This window comes from Antechinus flavipes, chromosome 4 (assembly GCF_016432865.1).
Source record: "Antechinus flavipes isolate AdamAnt ecotype Samford, QLD, Australia chromosome 4, AdamAnt_v2, whole genome shotgun sequence".
Classification (NCBI taxonomy): Eukaryota; Metazoa; Chordata; class Mammalia; order Dasyuromorphia; family Dasyuridae; genus Antechinus; species Antechinus flavipes.
This window is the reverse complement of record NC_067401.1, coordinates 340,691,366-340,718,747: the sequence shown is the minus strand read 5'-3', so window position 1 is coordinate 340,718,747 and position 27,382 is coordinate 340,691,366. Positions and strand designations below refer to the sequence as shown.

At 32.2% G+C, this 27,382-nt stretch overlaps 1 protein-coding gene across 4 annotated transcripts in view; it reads left to right on the top strand.

Annotated features, from left to right (window-relative positions):
* SYNE1 (spectrin repeat containing nuclear envelope protein 1) overlaps positions 1-27,382 on the top strand; it is a 593,997-nt gene that overhangs the window by 485,090 nt on the left and 81,525 nt on the right. For all 4 annotated transcript variants that reach the window (XM_051997964.1, XM_051997961.1, XM_051997963.1 and 1 more), the window contains 15 exons: positions 1,088-1,219; positions 1,994-2,190; positions 4,240-4,372; positions 4,793-4,975; positions 5,652-5,801; positions 6,631-6,807; positions 7,272-7,427; positions 11,751-11,903; positions 12,745-12,915; positions 14,651-14,784; positions 15,263-15,467; positions 16,592-16,774; positions 18,556-18,702; positions 21,757-21,911; positions 22,316-22,463. In XM_051997964.1, the coding sequence (XP_051853924.1) occupies positions 1,088-1,219; positions 1,994-2,190; positions 4,240-4,372; positions 4,793-4,975; positions 5,652-5,801; positions 6,631-6,807; positions 7,272-7,427; positions 11,751-11,903; positions 12,745-12,915; positions 14,651-14,784; positions 15,263-15,467; positions 16,592-16,774; positions 18,556-18,702; positions 21,757-21,911; positions 22,316-22,463 (2,424 nt within the window). The remainder of the gene's footprint in view (positions 1-1,087; positions 1,220-1,993; positions 2,191-4,239; positions 4,373-4,792; positions 4,976-5,651; positions 5,802-6,630; positions 6,808-7,271; positions 7,428-11,750; positions 11,904-12,744; positions 12,916-14,650; positions 14,785-15,262; positions 15,468-16,591; positions 16,775-18,555; positions 18,703-21,756; positions 21,912-22,315; positions 22,464-27,382) is intronic.

Here is a 27,382-nt window from a genome sequence, read left to right as displayed (position 1 = left end):
AAATGGCAAATTACTTCATGTATCTATACCCAAAAAAACCCAAATGGTGTCATGAAATCAGACAAGACTGAAATAACTGAAGAATAGTAACAAACAGTTGTACTCATGTATGTTGAAGAATGAACAGAAAAAAAGAAAATAACATCCAGGACAGACCCTTGTAACTATTAGAAAGCCAAAGAGTGACTCACCAAAAGAAACTGAGCAATACAGATAGGAAGTAAATTAACAGATAACAGTATTGAGAATTGTAGCAATCTCATTAAGGGCTACTCGCTACAACAGACTAAATGGTAGCTCTTTGTATAAATTCTAGAAATATCAAAATGAGGTCACTTGATTATTTATTCTCACCTTCTCCCCATTTTAATTCCTACATGTGGTAGCAAAGGTTTCTCCAAATAGTTTGCAAATAAGCATTTTATAATAAGGAGAAAAAAAAAAGAAAAGAAAACCCAAATATCAGGTTTACATGTCCAAATGATATTTCTTTAAAAATCATCTTTATTGTCTACTAGAACCAAAATGGATTATCTGATGGTTGACTTTGGACATTTCCTTCTTGAAATAGAAACTGGATCTTTGTGTCTTTGGCTAGTCTTCTGGGAAGCTCTTATCTTACAAGTAATTATGAGCATAAAAAAGAACAAAGAATCCAAAATATGTTCATGGCCTGATTTCTGACTTTATTATTAGTTTTCCTATTCCTATTTCTAGACTCTGAATCATGCAGTAAGCTCAGTAACCAAGTTAATATTCATTTAGGAACTTTTATTCAGTATTTCATGTATTGCATCTGTGAGATGGATTATAAGGTATTCAGAGATACAAGAAAGCCTAATATATCATCTTACCCATACCTTATATTCTCTCACTCTCTTCTGAGTACTTTGCCTTCCTCTAGAACAACCTGCAATGTTACATGCAAATCAAACATTGCTTTTAAACTAGCCATAAATATAATTTCTGAAGTTCATGGAACTTCATTTTCATGGAAAGGAGAAAAAAATTTTTTTTGGTAAAAAAAGTCTCACCAGAAGTTTGCTGTGTCACAAATATAATATATGTATATTAAATATGTACACAGACCTGGTCCCATCTGGAGGATGACTATCAAGAACTTACCAGACATTTGGAAACAATTGAAAGTAGCATCCCAAGTGTTGGTTTGGTGGAAGAGAGTGAAGAAAGATTAAATGACCGGATAATGTTATATCAGGTTTGGTTTTTTTGTTTGTTTTTTAATACCCTAATCAAATATTCACTAGACATTTCTAATAATCATAGAATCAAAACAAAATTTAAAGTTTTAATCATGTACTTTTATTTGTATTATACACTCTCCTAAAAATCAATGAAATTAAATATTAATATCAAATTGAGCAGTTAGAAAATATAAATATGTGTATATAACATGTATACATATATATCTGTATATATTTATGTATACACACACACACATACACACACAAACATCTATAGACATAGACATACATATACATATATACATATGCATGTTTCTTAACCTTAGGGATTTCCCTATTAACTAAAATCAAAGACTTTATTATTATACATATAGATATATGTATATACCAAGTTAAAAATGTATAGATGAGTTTTTAGCTTTATTTTTTTCATACTATGTCTATTTCCTGAATTTTTTTCCCTTTAATGCGTATTTTCTTCAGGTTCCAGGATGAATCTGATCATTAGCGACATAAGTTTCAATTGGTTGAATCTGAAAAATGTCTGTATTTATTATAAAGATATCAGTTGAATCAAACTGTAAGCTTAGAAGATTAGAGCTTAGCTATTAATTATTAATGAACTTCAATTAAAGTTGAAGTTCTCAATGTGATTGTTAGTACAAAGTATAACTACATTTAGTGTCAGTAAAGGGTACTTGACACACTGGAGAAGGTTTAAGATTCAAGAAGTGGGGAAGGAGGGGATGATAGTAAATTTCTTGACCTAATGTTTTCTGTCATTCTAGCGGCTGAAATCAAGCTTGTCTGAATATCAGCCAAAATTATATCAGGTACTGGACGATGGGAAGAGACTACTAATTTCCATTAGCTGTTCAGATTTAGAAAGTCAACTAAATCAACTTGGAGAACACTGGCTAAATAATACCAGCAAGATTACTAAAGAACTGCACAGATTGGAAACAATATTGAAACACTGGACAAGGTAATAATATATGTAAGCCCCATAAAGTTAGAAGCCATATTTTATCTAAACAACAACAGCATCTTCTAGTTATATAGAACTCAAATTGCACTATGTTAGTAACAAAGTTTTAGAAAGCATAAATGGTCTTTTCTCTTTATTTTTTTTTCTGAAGCAGTTGGGGTTAAGTGACTTGCCCATGGTCACACAGCTAGGAAGTGTTAAGTGTCTGAGATCACATTTGAACTCAGGTTCTCCTGACTTCAAGGCTGGTACTTTATCCACTGCACCAACTAACTGCCCCTGGCATACATAGTCTTTAATCTTAATGGCTTTCCTTGACTTAAAACAAGGGTATTTATTATTGTGTATTTGTATAACTGAATTAATATCTCCTACTGTTTAATAAAATAATACTTTTAAAGACTGAAAATGGTAATTAAAGGAAATCTTATGAATTACAAAATGGTTGTTGGTTAGGCAGAGAGAATAGCTTTGAAAAGGGAACAAGTGTACAAAAAAAATTCTGTGTAAATTAATATTGTTCTCCTTATATTCTACCATGAGAAGCAGTTTAAGTATAAAAGACAACTTGATACAGGGGAAATAATAATGACATTAGATTAAAATGAGCTCAACTACAATGGTTCTGTGACTTTGATGAGTTCCTTTGTCTTCATATTCCTCAGTTCCGAATCTATAAAATTGAAAGGATTGGACCAGATGGGATTTGAGGTCCTTGTTAATTCTGAATCTGTAATCTCATGGTAGATAGATGACTGATGTTGGAATTAGGAAAGCCTGGAATTAAGTCCTGTCTCTGACTCAAACTGGCTGTGCAACCATGAAAATTCACTTAAGCTTTCAACATCCCAGATGACTCATTTCAACCATAAACTACTACATATGAATCAGAATTTCAGAATATGTCAGAGGCCAACTAACTCAAGCAATATCCATAAAACCTTCAAAAACAAATCTTCTGCAACATAACCAAAAAGTGGTTGGTTCCCCATAATCTTCCACTGAAGAGAGAACTCATTACCCCAATTACTTGATCTTCCAATAAAAGGGGGGGAGAAGTGGTGAGGGGGGAATCACTACCTTACATTTTGGATTATTATTTTGAAAAAAAAATTCTAGCATGAAGCATAAATTTGCCTTTTCATATTCTGCCTATTGCTTCCCCTTTCTGATTTAAATTAATGAAGGGAATTTTCATATTCAGAATTTTCTATACCAGTAAAATCATATGTCCATTTCTTCCACTCCCATTCCCCCAAAATAAAACAAAAGACTTATATTGTATTCCAAACTTCCATCATCAAAGTTTATAACAGTAAATCAGCTTTCTGTATTAAGAAACAAATTGTATTATCTTTCACTCATAGATAAGAAAATTCAAATTTAATGAAGTTTTATATTTTGTGATATGCTAGAAGTAACCAAATTATAGGATTTAGAACAAAATGGACCTTATTGATGATTTAGGCTAATCCTCTAATTCTATATATGAGGCAGTATGAATGACTCATCCAAGATCACTCCGACCACAAGTAACAAAGCTAGGTGTCAGAGTCAAGAATTGATAATAAATGTTTTTCTCATCCCTGTGCTTTATCATTAGCTGTCTGCTGTTTCTTCTATCATTGGGTATAAAGAAAAAAATAGTACAGGAATCAAAGTAAAAGCAAGGATAATTATTATCAATGACAATAATTCTTGTTTTTAATTATTATTTATTTAGTAAATGTAGATTCATCATAATTTGTATTTCTATGTATAATTATTAATTGATGTATTTATTAATAATTATTATTTGTAATAATGTTTTTCTACTTACTAAATTCTTTCCTCACAGAAACCTTATAAATTAATCAGTGTAGGTATTATCCCCATTTTATAGATAAGAATGTAATTTCAGAAAATGTAAATATTTTGATGATCATTCACCTAATAAACAGAGAAACTAAAATTTAAAAATAGGCTTCTTGACTCTGCACTATATTCTTTCCTTCACTGTCCCTCAATGAAAATTTATATATTTTGCTGTCATTAACTTTCTTACAGATATCAGAATGAATCTGCTGAACTCATTCATTGGTTGCAGTCTGCAAAAGACAGGCTTGAATTTTGGAATCAACAATCAGTGACAGTTCCTCAAGAATTAGAAATGGTTAGAGATCACCTCAATTCTTTCCTGGTAAGTCATTTTAAGAGTCTGAGTCATTTGGTCATATATGGTCCTTCTCTTGTCTTTATGATTCCATCAACCATGTAAAACTGAGTAAAGTAAGAAGTGGTTATTTATCTTGTGATATACATGTAATCATTAATGAACACAAAGAGCCTTAACTTTTTATTCATAAATTTTCCCTTTTAATTTTGTTCCAGAATAATATTATCATAAAATAAATAGCCTTTGTTGCAGGACAATGACTGTGCTTTTTTTCCTATTCTTCTTTAAATTGCCTTTATAATGACCAATACAGCATTGAAATAATATGGGGACCAATTATTAAATCTAATAGTAGACCCTTCTTAAACATAATTCCCCCACTTATGATAAAAAAAAACATTTTTGTTATGCAACATTTACTCTCTCAATTAATTCATCAATTAGGAATTTTCTAAAGAAGTTGAAGCAAAATCCTCCCAGAAATCTTCAGTTCTTAGTACAGGAAACCAGCTCCTTCGACTGAAGAAAGTGGACACGGCAGCACTTCGTTCTGGGTTGTCTCAAATTGATAGCCAGTGGACAGAACTACTAGCACACATTCCAGTAGTACAAGAAAAGTTGCATCAGGTATATAATAAAAATACTCTTAAGTTATGTTAGTCTTTTATAGCTGAATAAATATTTCTCCATGGGAAAAAAAGTATTTATTAAAAACATTGATTAATGTGTTATTCTGTCATTTCATTCTTACCTTCAAATAAAAATTTTCTTATTCCACTAACTCCTATTCTTGCTTGGGGGGAAGAATACTCCATAAATTAGTAATATCTTAAGTATAATTTAGCATAGAAATAGCATTTTTGGCTCTGACTGAATTCCCAAGAATTACTTTCAAAGTGCCAAAAATCAAGGGGCTTGGGGCTTTTTTTTTTTTTTTTTTTTGTATTTTGCTTTTGTTTGCACTGTCTTGAGATAGAATATCAAATGATTAAATGAAATAATTGGTATGATATGAGAGAATTTTCTATTTTTTTATAAAAGTAAAAAATGAGAAGTTACTTATTCATGCTTATATGAGAGTAATTATTTTTGAATCACTTTTGGATGCCAATTAAGGATAAGATGGTTTTTATTATTCAATATTTTAATGATGTTTAATTTGAAAGCTGTTATTTGGATTAACATGTAAGAACATTCTGGTGAGCCATTTAGTATATAAATGAAATTATCATGGAGTTACAAGTTAACAGGAATTTATTTGAATTTTGAAATTTTTATCTTGCTCTCAATCCTACTTGGTCAGCTGCAAATGGATAAATTACCCTCACGACATGCTATTACTGAAGTTATGAGTTGGATTTCTCTTATGGAAAGTGTTATCCAGGAGGATGAAGAGAAGATTAAAAATGCTGTAGGACACAAAGCAATACATGAATACTTACAGAAATATAAGGTAATTAAAAGAAAAGGTTTACTTTGCATCAAATAAATGTAGGTTTATTTTTGTCAGATTTTTGTTCTTGGCAGAAGATATCAAAGAATAATAGCATTGCCATAGTATATTTGTTAATGGGCTATAAAGGTTAATGTATATATGTATATTATGTCTATATATACATATACACACACATAAAACATACATATACATATTTATATGTAAGCATATATGTGCATACTTACATTTTTAGAGACATGTAAATGTGTTTGCTTATGTGTATATGTGCTATGCCCATATACAGAAATACATTACATGTGTCTATTTTATATATGCAAAGACATGCATATGTGTGCACATATTTATATGTTTTTTTTTACTTGATATTCTGCTCCACATATTCTGATCAATGAACAAACTTTCAACACTACAGTAAAATGGTCAAAAAAATAACAACTCAGTCAGAAACAAAAAGGTATTCCTTGTGGCAATTATAAAGACATTATTCACTATGAACTCTTAAGAATGACTTTTTGATAATTATTTGAAAATAAAACAGAATGTTAAAGGACATTTCATCTGAACATAGAAATGACTTTACTTATGAGATAAAACCAAGTATGTGTTTTTTCTAACCCTATCTTATACTTAAAATTTTTAAATTGTTAAAATATCTTTTCTGAAAATTATGAATCATTTAACTATTCATCATTTTTAGTCCTTTTGGACTAAAATGTGGTAATAACAATAACACTTTGCAGTATCTAGAATGTAACAAGTTACTAAAATGAGAAGATATATTTGGATGTATATTATACTTCATATGTTCTCTGTTTTCTTCTTTTAGGGTTTTAAGATTGACATAAATTGTAAACAGTTGACAGTGGATTTTGTAAATCAATCAGTGCTACAAATCACCAGTCAGGATGTGGAAAGTAAACGTAGTGATAAGACAGATTTTGCGGAACAACTTGGAGCAATGAATAAACACTGGCAAATCTTGCAAAGTCTTGTAACTGAAAAGGTAAGCAAAGTGACCAATAGTTATTTGTCTTCTGTTAAAAACAACAATAGCATATAGAGTCTTTTGGTAAGAATAGTCATTAAATAAGTGGGCTGTTTATTCAAATAAGTCCTAGTTATCCTTATAACTATATCCATATAACTATAAGAATATAACTTCCACATGGTTTCATGAAATCTATTTATTCTTTTCCATTGAAACATTCACTTTTAAATTAAAAAAAGAAATAACTGGCATGTCAATGAATTTTTGTATACAAAACAGATGAATTTCAGATAGCCAATAGCTTCACAAACATAAGCATTATTTCATATTTTAGAGAATTAGTTTTGTCTGGGGGATTAGGTTCATTCACCTTGTAAAGCTTTGATAAAATAATTACTCTTTTAAAACTTTAATTTTGAAATACATTTATTAATTTCATATGGCAAATGTGTTCATGTCCTTTTTTCCTTTTGATGCAGATTCAAATGCTGGAAGGTTTATTGGAATCTTGGACAGAATTTGAAAATAATGTGCAATGTCTAAAAATCTGGTTTGAAACCCAAGAAAAGAAACTTAAACAACAGCACAGAATTGGTGACCAGGCTTCAGTTCAAAATGCAATGAAAGACTGCCAAGTAATTTACTTTTGCTACATCACAAACTTATGAAATCTATCTGAGAAAAGTAATAGCAGAATAGTATAACAAGAAAGTCAGGAATATTCTGGTGTTGAGACCTTAAAATTACTCATAGTATCTTTTCTCATCAGCTTTATCATTTATAAAATTTTGTTTAAACTGTTATATACTTTCTCTTTAATAAATTAGAAATACAACCCCCTCCCAACTTATCCTCAATTAAAAAAAAACTTTATATTACATATGTTTTATATCATTAAAGCAAAATGTAAATAAGCAATAATGAGCAAAATTACATCTCAGAAGAGAAAGTTTTCATAATAATTTGAAAAATCAATAATATTATACGATTTACAAATAAGAATTCTTTGAAGAAAATATATAGAGTCAGTGTTCCAAATTGTATGAAGAATTTCCTTCTACAATTATTCTTAGGAGGGCATATATTAAGCAACAAAAAATAGTGGAGAAAGCTGAAATTTTTCAATTAAAATAAATATATTAGGTTTAATCTAGCTATAAGTTGATGAGACAACAAAGCACAGGAAGAACATGTGCATTGTTTTCTACATTTATAACCTAAGTGCAAATGTCTTTCTATTTTTTACCAAAATCAGTGATTGCAAAAATAAGGGTGGCATAAAACTAAAAAGGAAGCACACAAAATGACAAAGAAAAAAGTCAGTTTAATATTAATATATTTCAAGAAAATTCTTAAAATTAAAAGTACATTTTTACTGTCTGAAAATGGGCATGAAGAAAAACTAGGGAACATATTAGTCATGACTATATAAATGGGACAAAAGAAGATAGTCTGAGATAATTTTCCCCTAATTTTCATTGATCAATAACATGACTATCTTCAATAGAACTATGAATCTAAACTCTACAAGTAAATTGATATTCCAAAATTCTATTTAAAATATGGAGAGCAAAGTCCTTTGTAGTATTCACAGCTAATATCTCTATTTTAAAAGGATTTTTTTTTGATATTGCAGACCTAATAAGATGACACTTTTTTGCATTATTACTATAATCATCATTACCAAAAAACTCAAAATACATATTACTATATATCTTGTATCATTTTTCTCCCTTTTGTTTTCTTGCTTCTCTTCTTTTTTAGTCTTTCATTTACGTCTATCATTCTTTTTTCTCTTTTTTCTTTCCTTTTTTTAATTTCTGTCCTGTAAAACATAACAAAAGGCTTTCTAAATAATAATATAGTAATAATCTTTCTAAATTTCAAGCAGAACTGAATGGATTGTGTCAACAGTAGAAAGTTTTAAATGTGGTTATTTTAAAGCAGACATTTCTTTTAAACAACTGGAACAAAAGGAAATATTCTGCATAGTTAATTTAAGGTATTACTCATCACATCATGGTGTAGCTGGAATGTTTGCTTTGACAGTACCCTAAAAATTAGTAAGATTTGTTAATTCTTCTGAGACATATATTTTCCCAAATGTTATAATCTGGTAAAATGCATTAAAATTAGGCATGTATACCTTGGTTTCAAATTCTGGTTTTGATAATATTTCATTAATCTTTCTCTTCATATGTCAAGGGACTTAATTTAAACCAACATAGAAGATGGTGTGGAGCTATCTATTCATGTAATAAGATTAGCTCCTTCTTCACATTTTTAAAAATCAGAACTAATTAATTAATTAACTAGTTGAAAATTTTTAAAAATATATATTTCATTTCAGCTGTTAACTATTTGTGGCTATTTTAATGGCTATATTAATTGACTCTGTTAATCAAATATATTTGATTATATGATTTTTAATGATTTAAACTGTGCCTAGGATATTTAGCAGTATGTTTCCAAGCCCTGACTTGTGAGAATAAATAACATTCTTCACCTAATAAAATTAAGTTTTCAGTAATTGAATTACATGCCATTGTTAGCAATGTGATTGAGTGTTTCCAATTGTTTCATGGTTTGTAGACACATGGGAGGGAAATATTTAGTATATTGTGAGATGGAAAAAATCCATTATGATTATTAGAGAATATAAACTGAAATGAGTTTTGTTTCATTCTGCCTTCCACATACTTTTCTAAGGATTATCAATTTGTATTTTCATTTGATTCATAATAATAGATAAAATTCACATAAAATTTTAAGGTTTACATACCACATTAGACAGGTCATCTCATTTGATCCTCACAACAACCTGTTAAGATAGGTGTTATTGCTATTGTTATTATTTTATACTTGAAGAAATTTAGTTCAAGAAAGTTTAATTTGTCCATATGTCACACATCCAATAAGTGTTTGAGCAAAGCTATAGACCCAGGTATCAGAGTATTAAAATTATAACATTAATAAAATTTTTAATGTTAAAGAATATTCTTTTATAGCATTTTTTGAGCTTATATTCTTTTTTTATTTTAAATTTATAATAATACTTTATCTTTTCCCAGTTACATGTAAAAGCAACTTTTAACTTTCAGTTTTTAAAAATTGAGCCCCAAATTCCCTTTCTCCTGTCCACCTTCTCTTTTTTGCACAGTATTTTATTTTTCCAAGTGCATATTTCATTTTCACCATTCATTTTTATAAAACTTTGTATTCCATATTTTTCTCCTTTCTCTTACCTCCTCCCTCCCCAAGACAACAGGCAATTTGACATAAGTTAAAGAAAAAGAAGTATAATTGAAATGAAGGGAAAAAGTGTTATTTACATGACAAATATGGAAATGTGTTTAAAAAGATTGCACATATTTAACCTAGTATCTATAAAGATACTAGTCCAGATTTACATGTATCCATTGGCATAGTTCAGAGAAACAGAATTACTTGAGGAATGAATAAAACAGTGATTAACAGGAGAACTGGATTTCTAATCTTAATTCATTACAGGCCAGTTGGATTTCTGAATTAAGTTCTGAGGCAAGAATCACAATGTAGACAGTTATAAAAGAAAATCAATTAGCTGTAAATAGAATCAATTAAAAGGTGATACAAAATCAATCATCATTTCAAAACATAACGATAGATTAAATGTTGTCACAGGGGAAGTAAGGTGTAGACCTAGCAATGGGATAAAGTACATAAGAGAAAGACATATTTTCTCAGGGTCCCTCAGATCTCTGTATCTTAAACATTAAAATGTTACTGACCTTCTCTTTAGTATATAATAGTATATCTCACAGGGAATTTTCTTTTCTTTGTCTATCATTTGTGTTCAATTTAAAATTCCATTTGAAAGAGGAATAACATGATAAATGTATAATTTGTTGATGTGGACTTTTATAGCTCTAAAAGAGTACTTGGTTACAATGTATTAGGAGTTCTTACATGGGTTATGCCTGAGTTTTTAACTCAGATGTTTTTGTTGTTCATTCGGCTATGTTCAACTCTGTATGATCTTGTGCACGTTAGGACACCAATATTATTCATGGAATTTTCTTGGTCAAGATTCTGGAATAGTTTGGGATTTCCTTTTCCAGTGAATTAAGGTGAAAAGAGGTTAAGTAACTTTCCCAGCTAGTACATGTCTAAGGTTAGATTTGAATCTAGCTCTTTCTTAGTTTAGGACCAATGCTCTACCCTGAGCCACCTATTTTAACTCTATTCCTCTATTGATGCTGCCACCTAAAATTCTGAAAAAGCTGATTTTAGAAAAGCCTGGAAAGTTTTATGTGAACTGATGCTGAGAGAGACAAGCAGAATCAGGAATACATTGTATACAATAACAGCAAGATATATGAAAGACTTAATTCTTCTCAGTAGTTCATTGGTCTAAAGCAATCCCAATAGACTTTGGATAGAAAATGCCACCTGCATCCAGGAAAGAGATTTAAGGAGATTGAATGTGAATTAACGCATGCTATGTTCACTTCTTTTTTTCTTTTTTTTTTTTTTTATCTCTCCATGGTTTTTCCCTTTTGCTCTGATTTTTCTCTCCCAACATGATTCATCAAGTAATGCATGTTAAAAATAAATAAAATTTAAAAGAGAAATAAAAATTAAAAAGTAACTACTGAAAAATAATTTATATCATTTATTCTTTTATGGCATAGTTATTTATTAAGTTTTAGGTACTTAACTAGATTTTATGCTAGACAGGAATAAGTCTCCACCCTTAAGAAACTTACATTCTCTGCTAGACTCATACACAAGTAAATAGTTTACAAAATCTTTATAAGGTAAGTGCAGAATAATTGAAAAAGGAAAAGCTAGTAGTTTTGGGGACTAGTGAAAGCCTTTTAAGGACTTGGTAAATTAGATATTTTTCTTCTATTCACTAAAATTTTATTATTCCAAATTTTAAAATTCTACTAATTTGTTATTTTTTAATATTTTAGGAACTTGAAGATTTAATTAAAGCAAAAGAAAAAGAAATTGAAAAAATAGAACAGAGTGGAATTTCTTTGATTAAGAACAAGAAGGATGTGTCTGGTGTCATTATGAATAACCTACAAGAGCTCAATCATAACTGGGCAAACTTAGATCACATGGTAATAATGTATTTTAAAAATAAGATTAAAGGTTAAATGAAGATTTATAGAATTTCTTCTCTACATACCTACTGATTGTGAGCTCATGGCTATCTTGACAGTAATGGAGAAACACTGATAGATTGTCATTTCCCAGAACTTCTACCACCACCTTTCTGTCATGGCCTGGGGGCAAATTACACTTATTAGATCAAGCTTAATTTTAATTTTAGCCTACTTGATTAGATTTGAAAAAAAAATATTTTACTTCCTTGAACAGATAAAGCATAATGTATATTGAGTTATTTCTTCAGGATGCCTGTTATTTATTAATTTTAATTTCAAGAGTCATATTAAAAAAAAAAAAAAAAAAAACTTTCCCCTAAATTCTCTTGGGCACACCTTACTTGAAGAACATAAGCTCTTATAAAATGACCACAGATGTTACATAGGCTGCAGAATTGTTTTCTCTGTAAAGTTTGTACTGGCATAAGCCACATTTCTCCATACAATTCTTTTTCTTCTCTTAACATTCACCAACTCAAAATGCTGTTCAATATAATGGGCTATAAATGACAATGCATCTTCATATAGTAAATGTATTCACAGTTGCCTTATAATCTCAATACCATATGAAAGTTAGTATACTTCCCACCCACCTCCAGTCATAAGATCATAAAAAAGTATCCACAATTTTATGCTTTACCTTTTCCTGATTTTTATTATGCAAATTGCATAATTCTCATTAGTTAATCTTTAATAACTCCAGACATGTAAATCAATGCAATGGGTTAGGGTTTTTTTGTATTTACTTTGTAGAATTATTTATTTATCATTCTCCCCATACACACACTTTCTAAAGGTTGGACAACTAAAGATATTACTACAGTCAGTATTTGATCAATGGAATGTATACAAAACGGCTTATGAGGAAATGAATAGTTACCTAATGGAAGCCAGGTACTCTCTTTCCCGTTTTCGGTTGCTAACTGGTTCCCTGGAGGCTGTGAAAGTGCAAGTAGAGAATCTTCAGGTAAGGATCAAATATTAAATATTTCACTTCAGTTATTTTAAATTTCTGAGAAAAGAAAAAAATAGAAGTTTGTATAATAGTTTATTAATCCTATTCTTTATACTAAAGCATTTTTTAAATTTAAAAGCCATTTTACATGCTTTGTTTCTGAAGCAAATCTCTCAATAGATTGCATTTCTTCATCAGGTATTCCATAACTAAGTAATGCTGTATTCTAAATATTTTATTTTCTAAGTTTTTAAAGTAAATATTAATTATTGAATATCAACAGGTTTGGGACTCAGTACTATTTCTTAAGTTTGTTTTATGCCTGCAACTACATGGCTTTAGTGGATAGAGTGCTGTATTTGAATTGAGTAAAATTTGAATTCAAATACTACCTCAGTGGTAATAAGCTGTATGATCTTGGGCAAATCTCTTCACCTTTCTTAACCTCAATTTCTTCATCTATAAAATGAGGGAATAGGTCTCTACCACAATATGCAGTCCTTCTAATTTTTCCAATCCCAGAACTCCTTCTTTTTTTTTTAACCTCTGAAGTCTCTTCCAACTCTAAATCTTTGTTCCTATGTTCTCCTTTCTACTACTGACGTTTTCTTCTCAAGTTTTCTCTTTTTCTTCTCTTCTCATCAGTCTGCACAAGTTAAAGGATTAAAAAATAAAGCAAAAAGAAATGAATAAAAAAGCTATGAACCAGCTTTTAAAGTATTTTTGCTTTGCTTTCCACAAAAAAGCTAAATTCCTTGTTCCATGTGTTTTCTCTTCCTCGTTGCTCTATTCTTTATCATATCTATTATGAACAATAACATCTAAAATGACATTTCTACCACAGAAGAAGGTAGCCTGGCAAGCCATACTACCTCCACTAAAGTACTACCTCCACTAAAGTGCCTCAGGGTCCCCAACACTCACCACCATTCTAATATGGACACTCTCTTCCATCTGCTGTTATCTGTACTTGGAAGAATGGGTAATGTGTGTATTAGGGATTTGGGAAAGGGTACTAAAAGGCCAAGTTGCATGGAATGTACCTTACCTCTCTTCTAACCTACTCTGGCACTCAGGCACAAATTCAAATGCTGCTGATCCAATGTCTAATTCTTCTGAAAGGAATTTGCTTTCTTTGACTAACATTTAGTTCCCCAAATATATCATTCACTGGAATATGTGAGGTAAATCATTATTAGTATGAATTGATTATGTTGATAGTGTTATTAGTAATAATAAATTTGGAAGATTTAAAATAATTTCCTAATCCAAAATCTTAAAATATTCTCTTGAATCTAACTGCATTGATGGCAGTTATTGGCATTTCCTTCAAAGCAGAGATAAGAATTGAAAGGGAAGATAGCTGCACAAAACCTTATATTGTCAAATTAGATTAGCTAGCTTATTTGTTTTTCTTTTTAGATTTACCTACTAACTGCTTCCTATAATTATATTTTGGAATAGTAGGAAAAATTGTTAAAGAAAACAAATAGAAATTTATTTGAAAGTTACTCATTTTATGTACTTTCAAAATACCTGGCAAACTTCTATTTTTTTATTTTAAATTTTTTATTTATTTTTAATTTATTAAATAAAACAAGCATTTCTATAATATGGCAGAATTTTTTAAAAAACTACAAATATTTTATCTACAACTTGTTATTCCCTTTAAAGTATAAAATGAAGTATAAATGTATATATTTATAAATACTATCATTTCATTTGTCTGTTCTTTTTTTGTAAATAGAATCTGCAAGATGAGCTAGAAAAGCAGGAGAGCAGCTTGCAAAAACTTGGCTCTGTAACCAACCAGTTGTTAAAAGAGTGTCACCCACCAGTAACAGATACTCTAATCAATACCTTGAAAGAAGTAAATATGAGGTATGGCATAGACTCAGTCTATTGTTTCCTTTTTTAACAATCTCATTCTCACTGTCACCAATTATAAAATTGAAAGTCTTTAGATTTTTGGTTTAGAATTAATGAGTTTTTTTTCCTATATAATCATTCATTCTATTTGTTTGGAAGAACTACTACTTGCACAAATGGAACACCTACTCAAGATATTTCTATCCCTAAGACTCTACTTTCAAAATAAAATGATTAGCTATATTTTTTAAAAATATATTTTAATTAAATTTTGTTACCTATTTTTTTTATTTTAAAAATAAAGGATGTACACGATTTTCATTTGCACAAACATAAAAGTATATTTTGCATCATAATTAATGAGACAATCAAGAGGCATTAAGTTCCTATTATGTGCTGGGTACCCTGCAAATACAAGAATAAAACAGATCCTGTCATCAAGGAACCTACATGTTAACCTACCTGTACATGTATTTCCTATCATTTCCAGGTGGAATAATTTGCTAGAAGAAATTGCTGAACAGTTACACTCCAGTAAGGCTTTATTTCAACTGTGGCAAAGATACAAAGATTATTCTAAACAATGTGCTTTGACAATTCAGCACCAGGAGGATCGAACCAATGAGCTGTTGAAGGCAGCAAATAATAAGGATATTGTTGATGATGAAGTTGCAACCTGGATACAAGATTGCAATGTATGTTTCAAAATATTGTTTTCCCTGCTTTTCTTTTCATCAGACTTCAAGCTTGCTTAACTTCCAAAATTTTACCCAATTAATATACATCAGAATACAAAATTTTAATTGCTTCTTTGTCAAGGTAGATATCAAAAGTATTCAGTGTTTGAATGAGATATGACTTTTAGTGTGTCATAGTACCTAGACTTTTACATGCTTAATTTCTTTAAAACCTAAGCTGAATTTCTTTAAAAGGCCATAAAGATTTTTTCAGTTTCCCTTCCTTCATGGTTCATTTTTGCTTGGGAAATAGTTTATAATTCTTTTTTTTTTAAGTTCAAGAAAGATGTTTCATGTTTAAAATTGAACATCATTTCAATTAGTTTTCGTAATACTCATGTCATAGTTAAAGTGAGCTATTTCAGTTAATCCCTCATGTTACCTCTATTGATGAGGCAAATAAGGCTGGTTTTCTTCTTCCTCATTGAATATAGAGAGTATTAAAATTAACGGTGATAATCTTTATCCACAGGTAAATGGGAGCTCAGAGTATAACCCAGTCCAAAGATGCTTCACATTTTCTTATATTGTAAACTGAGTTCTCTGTCTGCTAAAGTCAATGGGCTCCTCTGCAGAAAAATATTTTTAAGTGTATAAAATTATACTTTTATGTAGCATTATAATAGGAATCAATTATATTTAATTATAGTGTTTTATATGTATGTGTATATATATAAAATACAGACACATGTTTTTTAAAGTTCATGCTCATAAGTCCCAATAAACCCTTGATGAAATGTTTGTCTTTTGTCTAAAAGAGATGGTCAAATGACTATCCCTTTTAATGTAATAACCTGTTGGCCTTGTTTGTAAAATGATTAAATTGCCCCCAAATAAAAATAAATAAATAAAAGTTCATTAGACCCAGATTAAGAATCCTTATCCTAGAGAATAGAGAAAGTAAGTACTATTTTTTTGAGAAATATATACATATAATATAAGTCTGAATCAGTACAGGTGTATACAGGTGTATACAACCTATCCTACAACAGAGAAGTGAACTCATTGTCTGTATGATTATAAGAAAGTGAAGAGATTCACATGTTTCATGGTAGACATTTTTACTTTTGCCACTTCTTTAGGATCTTCTCAAAGGCCAGAAGACTGTTCAGGAGTCATTATTTGTATTACAAGAATTGGGAGAGCAACTTAAACAGCAAGTGGATACTTCTGCTGCAGCAGCCATTCAATCTGACCAACAGTCTCTGAGTCAACACTTGTCTGCCCTAGAACAGGCTCTTAACAGACAGCAGAAACTACTACAGGTAAAAAGAAAAAAAGCAAGAAAAACTTCTTTTCAATAAATATGAGAACCTGAACCTTAATTTGTCTTTGAGATTAAATATGGAAATAGTTATAAAGAGCAGACTCACTCATTATCCAAACAATGCTAAATCCTTCTCAGCAATCCCCCAAATAAATAATAATTGGTGGGTAAAACTTTTAAAAAACAGGGTTTTTAAAAAATAAATTATATAAGTAGGTCTGGACTTGTTAATTATATTTTAAATTCCTTCCTATATCATCAATTAGTCAAAGAGCAAGTATTTATTGAGTACTTATACTATATAGCACTGGGGATACAAAACAAAAAATGAAATACCCCTTGCCTTCAAGAAAGATAGATTCTAACAGGTGATATACAACACACACACACACATAGTTATAGAAAGCATACACAAGGCTAATATAAGGGAACCTTAGAGAAGAAGGCACTAGTGTTTGGGTGAGTAAGGGGACAATTGGAAAGGGTAAAAGTTCATTATATTAGGAGTGGCAGGAACTTAGCTTGAAGAAAGCCAGAGATTCTAAGGAGCAATAATGCCGATAGAGAGCATTCATTCCATATATAGGAAAGAGCCAGTGCAAAGGGGCAAAAATGGAAGATAAAATAATGTAAATAAAGAAAATCAAGTAATCTATTAAGATGGGACCATGTGTGGAGGTGAATAATATATAAAAAGGCTGAAAATAAAATGGGGTCACTATGAAAAATTTTAAATACCAAAAAGGGGTGTTTATGGTTGAGCCTATTAATAATTTGGAGCTATTGGAGTTGATTTAGTACAGATGAGAGCTGAGAGGGTCTGACTTACAACTCAGCAAAATCACTTTGGTGCCCAAAGGGTTGAAGGGAGGGATTGATGAAAGGGGAGACGAGTCAGGGAGACCAATTAGGAGGCTATGGAAATAGTCCAAGTCAGAATAGAGAGGAGAAAGATGAGATATATAGAGATAGAAATAACAAGATTTGGTAGCTGATTGGATATTTGAGAAAGGTAAAAATGAAATGTTAAGGATGACATGTAAGCTGTGAACTTGGGTGACTGGAGAGATGGTAATATACTGGGGGAAAAAAGAGACATTTAGAAAATGTATAGAGTTAATGCTAGATAAAAGTTATTATATATTTTTAGAATTAGCAAACAAGATAAGGCATATTCAAACTTAAAAGTTAATGGGCAGGACTTTTATTTTTTTTTTCTGTGTAATTTAACAATTTTATCAATCAGGCCATCAAATCATCTTTCTCAGAACAAAGACATGGCAAAGGGGCTCATAGTTTATCTACCTTTTGATTCAGTATCTGATCAATGGGACTGAGAGTGACTCTTCCATAGACAAATTATCTCTGCTCAAATGACTCCTAGTCTTGGACTAGCTAGACAATAAGGGATCTACCCAAGCTTGAATTGGTTGATTGGTCCTTTGTCCTTCAGGATAACTAAAATGATATCACCTTAGAATCAAATAATAGTGTGTCTGACTTTCCCTAATCAGACGAATTCAAGCTCAGAATGCTATGCCACAATTTGGTTACAAATAGTACTTGTAAATTTTGGGGGCAGATTCTCTAACTTTGCATATCACATGCTTCTTCTGAGCTACTTCAATTCTGCTTTGTACAGCAGGACTCTTAGGAAATGCTTTGGTAAAATGGGAAAATGAAATCAAATGAGAAAAAAGCAGTCGCTTAAGCAAATTAATAAACTATATCTATATATATATATTTTTTATAAAATCCTCAATCTTTTTTCCCCAAAAGGCTGGAGTTCTTGATTATGAAACATTTTCCAGGAGTTTAGAAGGTCTGGAGGTTTGGATTTTAGAAGCAGAAGAAGTACTAAAAGGACAGGACCCCAATAATTCATCTGACCTCTCAACAATTCAGGACAGGATGGAAGAACTGAAAGTAAGTATTAGGAAAGTCATTCCTATTCTTCTATATCATAAGACAAATTATATTATCATGAATAAGTGAATGAGAAAGCATTTTTCATTAATTACTATATGCTAATCATTGAGATCTAAATAGAAAAGTAAGATAGTGCCTTCTCTTAAGAAACTGGTAGTATATGAATAAGTTATTTTGACTATTATAAATATCCAAATGTACTATCCAGGACATATGAAGAGTGATGCTATCTTCATCATGAAGAAGAAATTGTTAAATAGAAGTACATATACAATAATTTTACATATATGCCTGTTTGTGTCTAATGGTAGCTATTTTTAGGACTGAGTAGGGGGAAGGGAAGAAAACATTTCCATGATAATTTTGTCACAAATTCAAAAGCATTAGCAAATTGTACATAGTAGATTTTCAGTTTCACATGCAATCATATTTTTATTGCACCATGCTATGAAAATCTTTGTTTTATTCCACAAATTAAGAAAAAAATTTTTAAAGAAACTAGTACCCTAATTACAGGTGGGAACACATATAAGAATTCAGATACTGAACAGATATAATTGTTTGGAAGTCCTCAGAGTGCCTCACCTGAGTGGATGGAAAGGTCCAGTATTCCTTATGGCACATGAAAAAGTCAAATGTCAGTGAATGAGTGTCTGAAGAATGCAGAAATAGAATAAAGAATAAGGACCAAAGAATCTTAGCATATAGTAGCTGGACAAATAGTAATTCTTAAACAAATACCATCTTGCTGAATCTACTTTGCAGGGTTGGGGGGAAGAGTGTGGATCTATGTTGGAATCCTTACTAACTGCTAACTAATTAGAGTTGATCTAATCTTACAAGAAGATTTTGGCCAGAATCTGAAACAAGGTACTAAGTAGAACTAATTAATACAAGGCTTGTGTTCACACCTTTACTCATTGGAGTCCACAAGTATGCCAGCTTCACAAAGTACACTTTCTAACTTCAAGGGAGTCCACACCTCCCTTAAAGCTCTTTGGGCCAGAGAGCACTATGGGAGAAAACCCATAATCCCATTCTCTCAGAAGACTCACATATAATGCGAGACAGCCATTCCAGAATACATTTTTTCCTCTTGGCTGGCTGGTGGCAGACGAAGAGTTTTCAGAGGATAAAGCTACAAGTGGAGAGTTCAGTGGACAACCAGATTCATCTTCATCTCACACCACTGTAGTTGGTGGCTGGGCTCCCCAGAAGGAGACAAGAGAGACATTCCATCTCTGTGTTGCTTGGAGGCTGAAGAAAGCAGAGGCAGAGGCTGAAGGACAGAACCTTTGGATTTGGAGATACTCGGAGGGCCCTAAGCTAAACCGGCTGTGTTCTGAGAAGAACAAGAATTCCAACATTTGAACTCATAACAGATCTGAAGTTAAAAAAAAGCAATAAATATGTATTAAGCACCTACTATATTTAAAGTACTTGCTAGAAAAAGAAAGACAGTATCTGCCCACAAAGGACTTGAAATCTTGTGAGATAAGACAGCATACAGATGAAAGCTGAAAAGGAGAAGACTTGGCCCAAGGACATGAAGGAGAAGGCAAAAAATTAAAAAAAAAAAAAAATGTGCTACCAGATCAAAAAAAGAGGTCCAAAATAAGTACAAAAGAAGGGAAATAAGGAAATATCTGCGATATTAAGCCTTGAGTGGTTGTTTTTGTTGTTCAGTCATTTTTTTCAGATGTGTCCAACTTTTTGTGATCACATGATCAAGTAGGATTTATACCAGGAATGCAGGGCTGGTTCAGTATTAGGAAAACTATTAGTATAATTGACCGTATCAATAACCAAATTAACAAAAATCATATGATCATCTCAATAGATGCAGAAAAAGCATTTGATAAAATCCAATATCCATTCCTATTAAAAAACACTTGAGAGTACAGGAATAACTGAATTTTTCTTTAAAACAATCAATAGCATCTATTTAAAACCATCAGTAAGCATCATATGTAATGGGGATAAAATGGAACCATTCCCAATAAGATCAGGAGTGAAACAAGGTTGCCCACTATCACCATTACTATTCAATATTGTATTAGAAATGCTAGCTTTGCCAACTTTTTGTGATCCCCATTTGAGGTTTTCTTGGCATAGACACTTGAGTGGTTTTCTATTTTCTTCTCCGGGTCATTTCACACATGAAGAAAATGAGACAGACAAGATTAAGCGGCTTGCTCAGGGTCACACCCACTAATAAATGTCTAAGGCAGGATTCAAACTCAATATGAGTCTTCCTGACTTTAGACCCAGCATTTTATCACTATGCCAATTCACTGTTCTCTTAGCCCTATCCCTCTCCTTAAATATAGATGTTTAGGGTTTTACCCTCTAATCAGAGAGACAGCAAGGTTGATTCAGTCTTACAAGATGATGAGATTTCCCAGTAATGAAGACCTGGAGAGATCTCTGCTCCCACCATCAAGAAGAAATCATCCTCCCTTGCTCTCAACTCCCTTCCTAGCGGATCCTAGATCCTTATGCCATCTACTGCCTATGCTCTTGAGCAATTTCACAAATGAGAAAACATATCACTTAAAGATGACAGCAAAACTCCAAAAATTAATAGCTTCATCTTTCCTCTACATGTTGGAAAAGAAGTAACAAAATTTCAATTAAAAAGAAATTCTTAAATAAGATATGACATTTATTCTGCTAGTCAGTGGAGCTATTTCTCATCTAGCAAAGGTATATTGAAATGATGAAGTCAATATTGCCATGTATAAATTGTCTGAATCTGCAAAAACAATCTTTAATCATTAGTTCATTTTCATCTTTAACCTGACATTTATGATTTTTTTTTTTGCAAATCAATATATCTTTACTGTCTTATCTTTCCCCTATACTCCTGAAATGCTGTTATCGTGTGGTCTAAAATTTGGCAAAAGGTTTGCACAGGCAAAGAATGAGGGGGATGATTAATCCATACATCTAGTAATAAAGTACTAATTGTATACTTAGACTGCTACTACTCTCGCTATTTCAACTTCACTGTCCATGGTGCTAAGTAGATTCATTGCTGTTTTATTTCAGGGACAGATGTTAAAATTCAGCAGCATGGCTCCAGATTTGGATCGTCTAAATGAGCTGGGCTATAGGTTACCACTAAATGATAAGGAAATCAAAAGGATGCAAAATTTGAATAGACACTGGTCTTTAATCTCTTCTCAGACTACAGAAAGATTCAGGTACAAAAGCTCAGAAATTTGAAATCAAGTAAAGTTGCATTTTTTTTTAAGTTATGAAGATATATAAAATTTCTTTTTTATATAATCGTGCTGTAATTTGTAAGACAATGTGGAACATTAGAATTAGAGTATTAAATATTGATATCCTTTTAAAAATTAAGATCATATTAAAATGGTGAATTAAAAATTTAGTGCATTTTCATTTGCCTAATATATACAAATTTATGATTTTAGACTATATATATTAGTAGAGGATAGCATAAAATGTATATGACATTACAAACATGATAATAATCTTATTATTGGTAATGACAGAGAAATTTAAAGACTTTATTTTGATAAAATATATTTTCTGACCTTATTTTTTAACATTTTTTTTTATTTCTTACCCTTTATTTTTTCAGTAAGTTACAATCATTCCTTTTGCAACATCAAACCTTCTTGGAAAAATGTGAGACATGGATGGAATTCCTTGTTCAGACAGAACAAAAGTTGGCTGTAGAGATTTCAGGCAATTATCAACATCTTTTAGAGCAGCAGAGGTTACATGAGGTAGGTAATGGTTAGAATTAAATTAAAATTAGAATTTTGAAGAAATTTGAACTGTTTAAAAAGGCTATGTAAATCTAGTATAACACAAGAGGTATTTCACTTGAAGAACAATATTGAAAAATCTAATAATTACTGCTTATTTTAATATCCTAGCCCCTTTTCCTAAGCTTATTTTTATATTTTAATTAATAAAATATCTATCAGACCCTGCCTCTTCAGCTGACTGTACATATATGATATAATATATATTTCAATATTTCAGGATCTTATGACATTCAATGATGTGTGTACTTTGACTGATATGAATTATAGTCCAATATAAACAATCTATGATTTTCTTTTATTGTTACTACCAGCACCACCACAAACAATAACAACATGACTATTATCAAGTTATCAACCTTCTGGCAATAAATCCCTCCAAACTTTAACCAGTCTAACTTTCAAAAGATAATATGGCACCAGATCAACTATTCTTCTTGGTCAGAAATGCCAGAGCTTAAACACTTTTAAAAACCAAGATTAGTATGTGAGATAGAACTTTAGCAAAGGATTATAGATAATAATGGGAATTGTTTGTAAGAATTCCTATACTTGAAGTAGCTGGTGAACTAATGAATAGAACACTGGGCTTGTCAGTAAGCTATGAGTTCAAATACTGACTTAGACACTTACTCACTTTGTGACTCTGGGAGAGTCATAAAAACTCTGTTTGCCTTAGTTTCTCAAATTATAAAATGAGGATAATAATAGTATCTCCATTTTTAGGAGTTTGTGAGGATCAAATGAGTTAATACTTGTAACATCACTTAACATAGTGCCTGGAATATACATAAATGCTTATTCTTTTCACTTTCCCTAATCCATAACTGTTGTGATCTAGTTCAGATGGATCTGAATCTGTCCCTGTTCGGGCGCCAAAATGTGGTGAGCTTTTTCTTCTCAAAACACAGTCAGGTGATGGAAGTTCAGATCTTTTATTATCTCCAAGATAGCCCAGTTAGCTTAGAGGCCTATCTCTCTGCTTGGTTCCAAGAGCTCTTGCCGCTTTGTTCTTTGCTTCTGCCTCTGCTTTCTTCAGCCTCCAGAGCCAGTACCAAGTTGAATCTGTCTTGCCTTGAAGAGAGGGCTTCTGGCATAATTCTGCTGAAATCCCGACTTGTAGCTTCTTCACTCTGAAGAACTCCTTCGACTGGCCCATTGAAGCTCTATTTATGCTCAAGAGAGGGATTGTGGGTTTTCTCCCATAGTGCTCTCTGGCCCAAAGACCTTCAAGGGAGGTGTGAACTCATTGAACTCCAATGATAAAGGTGTGAACACAAGCCTTGCATTAATTAGTTCTACTTAGTACCTTGTTTCAGGTTCTGCCCAAAACATCTTCTTGTAAGACTAGATCAACTCTAATTAGTTAGCAGTTAGTAAGGATTCCAACATCTCCCCCTTTCTTTTGTTAGATGAAAACACCAAAGGAAATAGGAAATCTAATCAGATTAGTGGGTTTCTGAAGGGGTACACATAAATCCATCAATATGATATACAGGGTATACATAAATCCATCAATATGGGAGGCATTATACATAATTTACATAAGGACATAGCAATATAACACAGGCTAATAGTAATGTAACAAATAACAAGAATCAACCTGAAAATTTACACATGTCCATAAGTCCTAGAAATAGTCCATAAGCAATCCATTGTCCATTAGTTCATGTGCCAGGAATCTAATAATTCTTGTAAGCTCTGAAGTACTGCAAAAGATCTCATCAACAATTTTTTCATCTCAGGGAACCCAATGATTCTTGCTGGTTTTTCAAGAACTAAAACAGTTTCATCTTGTGTTAGGAAATCCAATGATTCCTGAAGCTTTTAAAAGTCTTTTTAATAGTCTCATAGTCAGCCATCTGATTCTTTCTCCATCTGTGGAAATATAAGCAGATCCTCTTCCCCAAGCAGTTAATCTAATTCCCTTCTATTTACCAAATTTGGGACTTCTCCTCATCATCTGGTAATTACATTGGAGTTGTTTGCATTGGATATTGTCTTGTTGTCTTAAAAGGCCTGTATTCTTCCCAACTGTAATCCTGATTGCTTTTCTGTTGGTTGATGACATCAGAATCCTGAATTTCTAAAGTCTCTCTGGGTGTAACCTCAGCTGCTATCATGCCCCACCTGTCCTTTGATTGATACTTTGGAGCTGGGCCTTGCCTCTCCTTCCTCTGGGTCAATATACATTTAGAGGCCCAATGAAAGCCTCGGTTACATTTTGGACATGGGGTTTTGGGTTTTCTCTCACCCTGTCTTCTCATTGTATCTCTGTATCTACATTGGGCTCTTAGATGTCCAATTTTTCCACAATGAAAACATCGACGAGTTTCTCTAGAATTCCTCTGCCAAGAAGGACCTTGTCTTTCCATGTTCATCATAGTCTGGGCATAATAAGCATTTGTGCCCACTGTGGTACAGCGTCTAATGATCTCCTCCAAAGGAGCATCTTTGTCTAGCCCCCATATAATTCTTTTGCAAACCTCATTGGCATTTTCCTTAGCCAAATGTCTAGTCATTATTTCTGTTGCTGCATTGTCTCCAATGGTTCTTATTACAGCTGTTTGTAAACGTCCCACAAAATCTGCAAAAGGTTCATTGGGACCTTGCTCTATTTTTGTGAAAGCATTATTTCCATCTTTCTGTCCAGGGAGAGAATTCCAAGCTTTTATTGCAGCCTTAGAAATTTGCTCATACACTGTTATGGGATAATAAATTTGTTCTGAACTCTCTGCATACTGACCTTCACCAGCTAGTTGGTCAAAAGCAACTTGTACAATAGCTCCTGTTTGCCTATTGCATTGGGCTTGAATCCTACATAATTCATGAAACTCTGAAAGCCACAATAAATTTTGTCCCAGTTCAAGACATGTTTTAGTGATGGATTTCCAGTCATTCGGGGTTAAGATTTCATAAGACAAATTATCCAGTAACACCTTCACATAAGATGATGTAGCCCCATAAAGAGTGCAACCCTTTTTCAAATCTTTAATTTTTCCCAAAATAAAAGGAGTGTATTTTCTCTCTTTTTGACCTGAGGAGTTGAGCTCTTCAATCACAGGATATGCATTCATAAAATCAGATATATCTTCTCCTTCATTTTTTGCTTTAATTAATGCTTTTTCTAATCTTGTCAAATTCTGCTTTACAGGAGAAGCTGACTGTGTTTCTGTCTCTCTCCCTCCCCCTTGTTCCACCCATGAAGGGTTAATTGCGGGGGGCGGGTCATGAGATGTGGAATCACCTAATTCCTCCTGCTGTGAAGTATCATACTCAGAATTGTAATTAACTCCATTCTCATCTGATTCGTCCTCCTTTTCACCTAGTAAAGTTGGCACTTCTTCCTCCTGTACTTTCCTTTTCATCATTCTATCACTTAAATAACTTCTTATAGCCATTTGTATTACATTATATGTATTAATTATTGAGTTAGGCCCATTTTTATCATAGAATTGACAAAGATCCTCTCCAACCAATTTCCATTCATTTAGATCTAATTCCTTATCAAGAGAGAAACAAGGACATATGTCCTTTACAGTTTGTAAAAATTCAGTGATTTGCTGTAAACTTATAATTAAACCTTGGCTTTCCATAATTTTGACAATGCTCTCTAAACATTTTCCTTGAACAGAAACAGGCTGTTTTCTAAATATCTGTCCCATCTTAGATGAAATTCTACTTTAACTCTTTTAACAAAATTTCTTTGTTGCACTCACCCTAATTTCTGGGTTGAAGAGTCTTTTCCACTGGATCAGGATCAGAGGCTTTTCCACTGGAATCAGGATCGTAGCTTTTCCACTAAAATCCACTGAGGGGTCTGTCAGTCCCACGTTCAGGGCGCCAAAATGTTGTGATCTAGTTCAGATGGATCTGAATCTGTCCCTGTTCGGGCGCCAAAATGTTGTGATCTAGTTCAGATGGATCTGAATCTGTCCCTGTTCGGGCGCCAAAATGTGGTGAGCTTTTTCTTCTCAAAACACAGCCAGGTGATGGAAGTTCAGATCTTTTATTATCTCCAATATAGCCCGGTTAGCTTAGAGGCCTATCTCTCTGCTTGGTTCCAAGAGCTCTTGCCGCTTTGTCCTTTGCTTCTGCCTCTGCTTTCTTCAGCCTCCAGAGCCAGTACCAAGTTGAATCTGTCTTGCCTTGAAGAGAGGGCTTCTGGCATAATTCTGCTGAAATCCCGACTTGTAGCTTCTTCACTCTGAAGAACTCCTTCGACTGGCCCATTGAAGCTCTATTTATGCTCAAGAGAGGGATTGTGGGTTTTCTCCCATAGTGCTCTCTGGCCCAAAGACCTTCACGGGAGGTGTGAACTCATTGAACTCCAATGATAAAGGTGTGAACACAAGCCTTGCATTAATTAGTTCTACTTAGTACCTTGTTTCAGGTTCTGCCCAAAACATCTTCTTGTAAGACTAGATCAACTCTAATTAGTTAGCAGTTAGTAAGGATTCCAACACATAACATATTGGCCAATTTGTGGATTATTTAATAAAGCTAATTAAATAAATAAAATATTAGAGTTAGATGTGTCATTAAAGATGATTTTGAGCTCCTTTACTTTACAATTGAAAAAACCAAGGCACAAAAGAGGTAAACAATTATTGATTAATTGTAGATTAAAAAGAGAGAGAGAAAGAGGGGAGGGAGAGAGAGAGAAGGAAAGGGAGAGAGAGGGAGGAATAGAAGGAGGAAAGGAGAGGGAGGGAGGGAGAGAGAGAGAAAAAGAAAGGGAAGGTGGAAGGGAAGGAGAGAGATTGAGAGAGAAAGAGAGAGACAATATTATTCTTAGAGATGTGTGTATACATATACACACATTTCTATATTGGTGTTATATCATTATCTTCTACTATTTGGTCGAAGAATTTGAA